A 10,858-nucleotide genomic window follows, 5' to 3' on the forward strand; every position below is an offset into this window, starting at 1 on the left:
GTATATATATGTATATGTGTGTGTGTGTGTATATATACATATATATGTATATGTGTGTGTGTATATATGTGTATATATATTAAATCGATGTCAGAGAGGAAGGGAGAGGGGAGAGAGAGAAACATCAATGATGAAAGAGAATCATTGACTGGCTGCCTCCTGTACGCCCCCTACTGGGGATCAAGCCCACAACCCAGGCATGTGCCCTTGACCACAATCAAACCCAGAACCATTCAGTCCGCAGGCTGATGCTCTATCCACTGAGTCACACCAGTGAGGGCGGGACTCATTTCCTCCCCCACGGCCACAGCTCACCCAGACCAGCTGGCCCCGCATGGCTCACCGAGAAGAGCATGTTCTTCTTATCCTGGTTGACAGCTCGGGGGTCAGGAACAGGCTCTGTATGCTTGATGACAGAAACGGACTCGCCTGTGGAGAAAGGGGTCTTCAGAGGACACCCCCCACTCCCCAGCCCTAATGCCCCTGCGCGCAGCACAGGCCTGGTAAGCACCGAGCAGTGACCTGGAGGAAGCCTGGACTCTGAGAGCAGCCCTGGCGGCAAACGGGGAACTCACTGCCCTTAGAGTAAGAAGACCTGGACCCACACCTCGGCTTCACCACTTAAAGCTGCCTGTCTTAGGATCACCTAACCTGTTCGCTCCTCTGTACACAGGGAGGGTAACAGGTCCACTTAGAAAAGGTCCTGGTGAAGTCAGTCAGCTGACTCGGTGACTGTGCACTGCCCATGGGGGGGCACAGTCTCCTGGGAGGGAGCCCCCCTCCCCCCCTCCCCGCCCCCGTGGCAAGCTTTTCTCCCCCGGGCTGTGAGCCCTGTGAAGGGAGGCCTGGTAGCTGAATAAATTTATGTTGAATGACTGAAGGGAAAATGAACGGGAGACAGCACAACAGAGAGGGAGGCAAGGCTCAGACAAGCCTTGCCTCCTGGCCCGTGGGAACCCTCCCTGGCTCTTCACCACCTTCTGTCCCAGTGGAGACCCAGAAGCAGTGGTGCTTTAAGTGCATCTGAACCTCGTCTTGTCCTAGGACCTATGGTTCCTTACTCGCAGGCTTTTGCGGAGGCAGGCTAGTTCCCTGGGTGAGTGTGTCCGTCTGTCTGTGTGGAAGGGACGGATCAGCGGCAGCCTGGAGAATGGGCACAAACGTCGCCCTCTCCCACACCCTTGTGTTTGAGTTTTGCCACCGTGAACAAAGCTGAGCAGTGCTGAGCGGCTGCCGCTGCGGAGCCAGGAAGGGCCCTGCTGCTGGGTGTTCTCTTCTCACCCGGAATCGCATCCCTGTCTGCCCACCCGGCTCCTACTCACCCACCCTCCCCCCTCCCCCGAGGCAGCCGCCCGCCCCGGCCACCACACCTGTCAGGATGGACTGGTCAACCCGGAGGGTGGTGGACTTGATGGAGAGGATGCGGATGTCTGCGGGGACTTTGTCCCCCACTGTGGAGAGAGTAGAGAAGCGTGAAGTTAGTTGAGAAAGTGTTTTTCTTCCTTCCTGAGAAAAGCGCAATTTTTGTCCAACTACCTCACCTCATCCTTCAGGTCTTGGCGAGGTCACCCCGGCTGGGTGCCCACCCCGGGCTTGAGTCAGGCCCTCAGCATGTGCTCCTGTAGCCCCAGCATCTCCCTCTTAACACTCATGCCACTGCCCCCTCGCTGAAAGCTTTTCTCCCCCGGGCTGTGAGCCCTGTGAAGGGCGGCCTGGCAGCTGAATAAATTTATGTTGAATGACTGAAGGGAAAATGAACGGGAGACAGCACAACAGAGAGGGAGGCAAGTGAGAAAGGCGAGGAGGGAAAGGCAAGCAAAGAACTAAAGGAAACAGGGCGAGTTGGAGAGACGTGTGTCGGGGAAGAGAAGGAGCAGAACAGCCAGGGCAAGTAGGAAGAGACAGGAGAAAACATGGGGACTGAGAAAAATCAGTGTCAACCAAGACTGAGGGCGGAGCGAGAAGCAGGGGAGAGTGAGTGAGAGGGATGTGTGAGGAGGGAAGGCGCAGGAGAGAGAGGAGCGGCTGAGGCAGAGGGCACAGTCCATTGCAGAAGATGCACATCCACAGCGTGCTGTCCAGGCTGAGCATGTGAGCGAGGGCCGAACGGGTGAGTGCGCTGGGAGGTGGCGGAAGAGCAGGGGAGGTCTGCAGGGAGCGAGGAGAGGGGGGCTGAGAAGTTGTGGGGGCGGCCAGAAGGAACGGGTCAGTCCAGGAAGCCCACTGGGGAGGCGGCAAGCGGATGCCCCACCAGACTCGAGACCTTTGAGGAGGCTAAGTGCCTCCCAGGCCCTCTGCCTGATCCTGCCTGGTCCTAAGGATGGTTCTGGGGACGGGGTTCGACTGCGTTCCTTCCCTTGTTTCCGAGGTTCCTCCTCCTGTGCCAGAGGAAGCTGATGGAGGAGGGACGGGGTTGGCCATGGAGTTGGGCGGGACACACTGTCACCCAAGTCGAAGCGATATTTATAGACATTCATGGCACAGACTCCAAACTGTCACCATAGCAGGACAGCGATGGGGCACCAGGGTCTTCAGCCTGCCCTCCCTCCCTCTCTCCAAGTTTCCCATGGTGGCAACGTGGGTGTCTGGGAGGGAAGCCCACTGAGAAAGATACGCTCCCCTCTGCCAGGGGCCTGGAGATGTGGGGCGGCCTGTGCAGGGCAAATATAAAAACCGCTGAAGGGGGCAGAATCCCAGTAATCTTAGCCACCGGCCCCCACCTCTCCCTGCCGGGCATTAAGTGTCCCTCCGCACAGAGGCGGGGCCCTCCTTGCGCTCCCCTCCCAGGTCCCGTGTTCTCCGCTGGGGCTGAGTTTCCCTTACATGGCCGGGGGCTTGAGCCTTTGGCCCCGCTTCCTCCCTTCAACCCTCGCTCCTTCCCCTTTGAGAGGCCTCAAGGGCACAGAGAGGTCAAGATTTAAGGCTGACCAAGCTTGGGGGTGGTGGAAGGAGGGGGAAGCCAGGCCTCGGGAGGGGGTGGAGATGGGACCATTGGCAGGGACTGGGCTCCACCTGTTGCTTGCAAGTACTGGGTGAGAGGCGGGGGGGAAGGGGGTCTGCCTGCAGCTTCAGGGACAGGACTGGCTGTTCCTGTGAGGCTCTGACAGGGAGGGGGGGGGTGCTGCGGCCACAGTGCCCTGGGGTGACCTCCTGAGGAGTCTGGAAGGAGAAGCAAAGACTCCACCACCCTGGCTACCTCCTGGACCCAGAATCAGGGAGTGACCAGTCCTTGTCCCCAACATATACATCTTCTTGGCCTCGAACCCAAGGCCTCCTACTCTGGACCACTCAATCCCATCACTCACCAGCCACCTCCACAATGTCCCCGGGGACAATGTCCCGAGCCTTGATCCTCTGCACTGACTTCCGGTCAGCCCGGTAGACTTTCCCCATCTCGGGCTCATATTCCTTCAGGGCCTCAATGGCGTTCTCTGCATTACGTTCCTGGGGTGCATCAGAGGGAGAAAGGTGGTGGGAGGGGAAGGGACTGCCTGGGGAGGGCTGGGGGATGGAGTGTAGAGATGGCGGAGCAGGGGGCAGAGTCCTGGGGGCAGTGGGATCCACAGAGGAAGAGGGAGGCTCTGCAGCCCTGGCTCCTGGCACAGGGAAGCAGATAAACCCCAGTGTGTGTGAGGAAACTGTCACTTAGAGCTGAACACAGTTAAGGGGCTTTTAGGGAGAAAAGAAAAGAGAATTAAAGAAAATCCAAAAGCAGGGGACAGGAAAAGTAGAGGGTAGTAAGGTAAGAGAAAGAAGAAACTCAAAACTATTATTTACTGAACTCCCTCTATACGCCAGGCACAGGGCCAGGCGCTTCTGCACTCATCACCTGGTGACGGTTCACCACTCTGGGGGCAGGACTACTAGCCCCATTTTATGGATGAGGAAACTGAGGTTCAGGGAGAGGAAGGAACTTGTCCAGGGCTATACACACAGCAAGTGACAGTAGGAGCAACAGTCTCCCCCACTTTCCAACACTCTGTCCCATGTGCAAAGGCAGCAACAGGACCAGAGGACAAGGCCAGCCCAGGGAAGGTGATGGGGGGAGGTGTGGGGAGGTTGGCCTCCTGCTCAGTGTCAGGATGGGAAGGAGTGGGGTGTGGTCAAGGCTAACCTGCCAAACCCCCACGATGGCGTTGGCAATGAGGATCAGGAGGATGACAAAGGGCTCCACAAAGGCAGTGACGGTCTCCTCACCTTCCTCAAACCAGGCCAGCACCTGGGGAGCAGGGGAGGGAGAATGACAGGAGCTGGAGCCCCTCCGACAGGGAAAGAGAGCCAAGGAGGTGAGGACACAGGCGGGACCACAGGGCACTGCGCGCCCACGGCGCAGGGCTCCACGCTCCGAGGGGTCACACAGCGCTGCCTGCTGATGCCCGCGGGCACCTGCGGGCAGACACCACCACCCAGGGCCTGGCAAGGACGCGTTCAGCGTTCCCTGGCTGGGTTGTTGGCCTGTAAGCGAAGCTCAGGGGACACCCAGGCCAACGACCCCCACGGCCACGGCCATCTCCTGGGAGCCAAACCCCGAGGAAAAGCCCCCGTGGTCCTCACGGCGCCCAGCCCACCCACACCCCTCCCCCAGCCGGGCTGGGAGCTCCGGTTTCAGGAGGGAGCAGGAGGGGGGATAGAGTTACCGCCTCCTGTACACACCCCACCCCAGCTGTTGCCTCTGCCAGGCAAAGGCGACAGCCACAGGCAAATGTCAAGGAGCAAATCTGAGAAGGGAGAGGGCGGCCCTGCCAGCCAGTGCTCAGGGGCCGCAAGGCCTCCATCGCGGAGCCGGGGACAGGGAGACCTGTGCCCACAGTCCTCCTTCCATGGGGACTAAGTCCACCCCTCACAGGCAGGGTGGACTGCTGGGAAGGTGGGTGCCAGGGCCTTGGGGAGGGGTCGGCCCTGCGGTGAGGAGCGGTCTCAGGAGCCCCAGCGCCGATGGGCGGGGAGGCCAGAGGCAGGTGAGGGGTCACCCTCGCACCAGCAGCTCTTTCCCGCCTCTCGGAGGGAATCTGCCTCAACCAATCAGCGCCAGGGGGCGGGCCGGGGGCGCGAGGCTGCTCAGGGATTGGTGGAAGGGCGCGTGGGCCCAGGCCGCAGGGAGCAGTGGTGCCGGGGGTGGCAGCAGTCTCTGAGCCGGGGAGCCCTGCGCTCAGGGGGTAACCCGAGCCTCCAGAGCCCTTGAAGCTTCGGGGATGGCTTAGCTTCAGTGTTTTGGCTGAGAACACCCTTAAAGCTTAAAATAAAACCTGCCTGCGGGGTGTGGGAAGGACAGAGGAGGACGCACACCAGTCCCCGCCCCCCCCCCCCCCCCCTCAGTTCTGGTCTGCAGAATAGGATGCTGAGGGCTTGGGCTAGAGCAGCCTCTGATTCGAGCCAACACCCAGCACACTCCCCAGATCTCCTCACACACACACACACACACACACACACACACCCATCCTCCATGCCCTCCCACACTTACAAAGGAAATGCAGGCGGCCAGGAGGAGGATCCGCACAAGAAGGTCTTCAAACTGCTCTGCTACCAGCTCCCACAGGGACTTCCCTGGGGGAGAGGCAAGGCGAGGCCCCGGGTTAAGGTCTAGCGGATGAACCGCTGGGACTCTGGGTGCAAGCAGGGGTCCAGGGACTGGGAGCGCCCTGACTTCCAGCCTGGAGCTGTGAGGTTCCGGGGTGAGGGGCAGGCCACTTGGCTCAGAGAAGGGCGGAGGGAGCTTGCCAGGGCTCCAAAAGCAGGCTCCTTCCTCCAAGCGGTGGGCAGCTGTTCAAGGGCTGGATGCCTCAAGGAGAAAGTGCCTGGAAACTTCTGCCCCAGCCAAGCTCCCTTGGGGAGGGGTATTTGCCCCAGGAGTGAGTAGGGAGAGGGCAGGGAGAAGGGAGTGGGACCCAGAGGGGAGAGGGAGTCAGTAACTTACCTTCCTCGGCAGGGAGCTCTACCCAGGGAAAAGAAAAAAAGACATATTCATTTGGGGTTCAGTCTAATGCCCCCACACCCTGGGATTTGTGACTAAGGTAGGAGAATCAGGCCATCAATAGGGCATCTGAGGTTCACCAAGGTCACCCATAAAACCTCCCAAACTCCGGGTCTCAGGGCCCCTGTCTGCCAGTATCCTCTCCCCCCGTCATTGGACCAGGGCCCAGCTCTTCCCTAAGTCCCCTGGAGGGAGAGGCTCCCACGCGAGTGTGTGTGTGTGTGTGTGTGTGTGCGTGCGTGTGCGTGTGAGTGGGTGCTGCAGGGCTGCGAGAGGCCATTGCCAGCTGCTCCAAAGGACACTTACCATTGGGGCCGTATTTCTCTAGGTGCCGCTTAACTTGGTCCGGGGTGAGGCCTGTGGTCTCGCTCACCCCAAAATAGGCCAGACATTCTTCTGTGCTCTTGGAGTGTGCAGCCTCCATTGTGCTCCCTTCCTGGGGGCCAGGGGGCGGTGTTCCTTCTGGGGGCGTTCCACGTGTGGGGGGCCTTCCTCAGTGTGTTCACCTGCCCGTTTGTCTGGGTTTCTTCCTTTTTGTCTCCTGCCCCCCCCAGATTTTTCTTCCCTCCAGGAAGCTCTGACCCCCGTCCCACTTGCAGCAGCTGGCCACCCCCCCAGCCCCCAGCTGGTCCTTATGAGGGAGTGGGGGGGGCAGGCTCCCCCCTCCCCCAGATCAGGGATTGGCTGGCAGAGGCTCCAGCAGGAGGGGTCAGAAGAGAGATATTTCTGCTGACAGAGGGGGAACAGTGGGGCTGCAGCCCGAGGTGTCACTCAGAGGGAAGCTGAGGTGGCCCAGCCACAGGAGAGGGGGTAGGGAGGGACTTCACTTCGGTCTTCTGCTGCTGACCCCTCCCCCCGCTGCCTCAACTTCCTCAGTGGCACTGAATTTCCGATTCCAAACTCATCCCTCCAGGTCTTCCCTGAGGCCCACTCCTCTGTCCTTCACCTTCCCCTTTCCTCACCCTTCCCGCCTCATCCACCCTGACCCTGTGTCTCCTGCCAGTCTCCTTCCTCACCTCGTTTGCTTAAAGGCCAGCAGAGACACTCGGACCTTAGGGGGACTGAAGGGGAGACATCCTTTGGGGGCTAGAGGAAGTGGCTCGAGGGGAACAAGGGAAGCAGGGAGGGGAGAGGGTCAAGGGGACAGAGCAGAAGATGGTAACCCTACCCCAGGGAGGGGTTGCTGCAGCCATCAACAAGGGATTTAGTGTCCAGGGCCTGGTGAGCAAAGCCAGGACTGCCTGTCTCTCCCCTAAACTCCCCTCCACCCCCATCGCTCTAACCAAGCCTCTGGGAACATTGCCTTCAGGGCCCCTCCATCCCTAATAGTGAATCCCCTCCCAAGAAAATGGGATACCCAGGCAGCAAGGTAACCCAAGAGGCTGCAGAATGTGCTGATGGCAGAGGGGGATAAGTGTTTCAGGATGGGGGGCACCCCAAGTCATGGAATGCTCTCTTTAACCCGAGGGGTTTACCTGGCAGACCCCAGATAGCTGTGGTCTGCACTCCACCTGGCCCTGAAGTATCTGTCCTCACAGGGAGGGAGGGCAGCTCTGTGCTCAGGCTCCGGGCCACCCCATTGGAAGAGCCTGAGAGAAGCGCATCAAGGCAGCAGGACAGGGGCCTGGGGAAGCTGGATAAATAAAGCAGAGGCTCCAGACCAAAGACGTGGGGAGGGCAGATGGATGGGGACAGGTCCAGGGGAAATAAGGACAGAACGGAGCTGCGGTGGCAGAGACAGAGCTGCCAGGGTCAGAGGGAAGTCTGAGGAGCAGGGGAAAGGGACAGCAGGGGCTGGCATGTGGCAGCCAGGTGGGTGGGGGCCCGGGGCTGGGTGCAAAGCCACAAGTTGTTGCTGAGCGGCTGGCCTTGGCGTCAGCTTCCTCAGAAGCAGCTGCTCCGAGCCCCTGACCCCCACCCCGGCTCTGGAGGAGCAGGGGGGCAGCATGGGTGTGAGTGGGGAAAGGGCGGAGAGAGGCTTAATGGTGCAAGGTCAGGAGGGGAAGCAGCTCATGACCCTGACCTCCAGTCCTTCCTTGCTTTAGGCCTCAGTTTCCTGAAACAGTGAGGACTACAGACTACTGCTGGGTTCTGGCTGCTTCCCTGTCTGGTGCTCAGTCCCTGACAATGGGGTGGGGGTCACAATGACATAGGAGGCAGCCCCACTTTCGGGGAGTGGGTAGGCCAGCAGGAGTGGGTTAGGTCCCCCACACTCATCCCTTCATCCCCCTCTCCAAGGTGAGTTAAGGACATGGTGCTCTCTCACCCCGCCCCCCTTTCATGGTCCCAACAAACTCTCCCTCAAGGCAGAACCCTGCTGTGACCAGGGGATCGGGGGCTCAAACAATGGGCTGTGAGTGTTCACCAACAGGCACCTCCACCTGGCCCACCACCACCCACCTTCTCAGGCCAGCCAGGCCCAGCATCTGCCAAGCCTTTGGCACTGGCTGGCTACTCCCCACCACTACCTGGAGGAGTGACAGGAGCCCTGTCTTAAAGGAGCAGGAATGCCCAAACATGGAGAAGGGGGAGAAGACTAGACCGATCACAGCTTCAAGGGAGCTGAGAGCTGAGGAAAGGAGGCAGGCTTTACAGGATGCTGCTGCCAACAGGGCCCTTTAAGGATAGTCATTTCTAGCTCCCTCCACTTCCCAGAGGGGGGGACTGAAGCCAGAGAGGGAAAGCCACCAGCCAAGAGCCGCAAAGGATCATCATCAGGGTGTGAACAGGGATGGAGGAAGGCTGAGCAATGAGGCGCTCGCTCTCTTGGATTCCTCCCACTGGGGGTCTCCAAGCCAAGCTGGTTCTCCCTTCCTATGTCGGATGCTTAGAATGGGAGAGGTCTAATTCTGAAGGATGTGGGGATAGAGCCTGCCCAATCCCTGACCAGTTCTGAACTCGAGTTGAACCATCCAGAAAGGCTTACAGGAAACCGTCTCTTAGGTTCCTCCAGCCAGGACATGCAAACCTTGGAGTATAGGAGGGGTCCGTGTACCCCTCCTCACCACCTTCAGAAGACAAGTCCCAGAGGCTGCCAGAGTTTAGAGGGAGGGGGAGCATCGCAGCACCAGCTGCTGCTAGATTAGGAGGGGATCAGGCCCTACACTGCCGACACTCGGTGCCATAGTCTTTCCTCACCATCTCACTTTTAGAATACATAGCACCTAGATCCCCAAACCATCCTCACCTTTACAAGGCCAAGTCTATCCCGTCTCCTAAGGCCAAGGTTTGGGGGAGTCCCAGGGATTAGATAGAACGGGGAGAGCCAGCAGGCTTCCCCCGGCTAGCCCAAAGCTGGGTGGCCTGTGCGCCCAGCTGTCTCCTGTCCATCTCCCGACAGGACACAGGCCCAGAATAGCAAGGTCATAAGCATGAAAAGGGCCAGGAGGTGGGGGCAGAGGCTGAGGGGCGTGAAAGGAAAAGGGAGAGGCAGGATGATAAGAGGCAGTGCTGGATGGAGGCGGGGAGGGGAGAGGGCTGAGCAAAATAGGTGAGAATCTGCCATGGCTGGTGAGCTCAGTGGTTAGAGTGTTGGCCCTCTCACCGAAAGGTCTCGGGTTCGAATCCCCATCAAGGGCATGTACTTGGGATGCAGGTTCAATTACCAGCCCCAGCTGGGGCATGTGGGAAAGGCAACCAGTCAATGCCTCTCTCACATCAATGTTGCTCTCTCCCCCTCCCTTCCACTCTCTAAAAATCAATGTGGGATGAGGATTAACAACAACAAATACGTGAGTCTTCAGAATCTGGCCCTTCCTTGTTGGCACCCACCAGCCGCAGAGCTGGGAAGCCCAGGGGTGCTTTCCACTGGAGGGCACAGCGCAGCCCAGAGAGCAGAGCCTGGGCTAGAGAAGGACTTGGCTGGGAGTGGAGGGACTAAGGGGGGCGGGAGCTGTTGCAGACTCAATACCCACAGGGCAGGCACATCATGTGAGTGGTCTGCGGGGATGAGATGCGGAAGGTGGACCAACTGCACGAGGCTGCATCATCTGATTTTCAAGAAAAGCCAATAATCTGAACTTTTATGTGAAATTTCAATGGAAACATTATCCAGGTCAAGCAAGCAATGTCAGTAGCTCCCACCTAGACGCAACCTCCTATTTTTTTTTTTTAATGTATTTTATTGATTTTTTACAGAGAGGAAGGGAGAGATAGAGAGTTAGAAACATCGATGAGAGAGAAACATCGACCAGCTGCCTCCTGCACATCTCCTACTGGGGATGTGCCCGCAACCCAGGTACATGCCCTTGACCGGAATCGAACCTGGGACCTTTCAGTCCGCAGGCTGACGCTCTATCCACTGAGCCAAACCGGTTTCGGCCGCAACCTCCTATTTTAGATGAGGACACTGAGGCCTGGAGGGGCCACACACTGCCAAGGCCACACAGCAAGCGAGAGGCAAAGCCAATGCCCTTTGCCATCTGTCCTCCACCCCCCAGCTTGGCTCCAAGAAGGGGGAGCGTCAGCCTGACCTTGGGCCCCTCTGCAGCCAGGCTGTGTGTGAAGTCTCTCCCAACACAGCCCCACGCCCAGCCCAGCCCAGCCCCATGGCCTCTCTGCCAGCTTTCTCCCTGAGGAGAGAGCCTTACTGAAGAATTCAGAGCAGGAAGGGTCCTTGGAGATTGTTGATCCTGCTGCTCATGGTCCTGTCTCATTAAGAGAACGTGCCTGGAGACCCCGAGAAGCACTGTTTGGCTCTGCACTTACCGCTCAACACACAGGGCAGTCCCAAGAAGCAAAGGACAGAAAGTGCAGGACTAGGGAGCAAAGGGACTTCATCGGACCAGCCCTCTGGCCGCTCAGCTCTGGGGCTCACAACTCAAGTGGGCTACCTTCCTGACCCCGTCCCAGCCCTCACGGCAAACACTGGCCACAGTCACCACGATG

General features: G+C 59.0%; 1 protein-coding gene across 1 annotated transcript in view; it reads right to left on the reverse strand.

The window, feature by feature from the left end:
• The window catches only part of ATP2A1 (ATPase sarcoplasmic/endoplasmic reticulum Ca2+ transporting 1), a 16,105-nt gene extending 9,521 nt beyond the window's left edge, over window positions 1-6,584 (reverse strand). The window contains exons 1-7 of the mRNA XM_070413451.1: window positions 6,278-6,584; window positions 5,915-5,932; window positions 5,462-5,544; window positions 4,115-4,219; window positions 3,306-3,444; window positions 1,371-1,451; window positions 344-429 (exon numbers count right to left, since the gene is read on the reverse strand). Of these exons, the coding sequence (XP_070269552.1) occupies window positions 344-429; window positions 1,371-1,451; window positions 3,306-3,444; window positions 4,115-4,219; window positions 5,462-5,544; window positions 5,915-5,932; window positions 6,278-6,395 (630 nt within the window). The 5' untranslated portion in view covers window positions 6,396-6,584. The remainder of the gene's footprint in view (window positions 1-343; window positions 430-1,370; window positions 1,452-3,305; window positions 3,445-4,114; window positions 4,220-5,461; window positions 5,545-5,914; window positions 5,933-6,277) is intronic.
• Window positions 6,585-10,858: the final 4,274 nt, after the last annotated feature.

Source organism: Myotis yumanensis, unplaced genomic scaffold (genome assembly GCF_028538775.1).
Source record: "Myotis yumanensis isolate MYYU_CA2020_CCGP unplaced genomic scaffold, mMyoYum1.0.hap1 SCAF_4, whole genome shotgun sequence".
In the NCBI taxonomy this organism is placed as follows: domain Eukaryota; kingdom Metazoa; phylum Chordata; class Mammalia; order Chiroptera; family Vespertilionidae; genus Myotis; species Myotis yumanensis.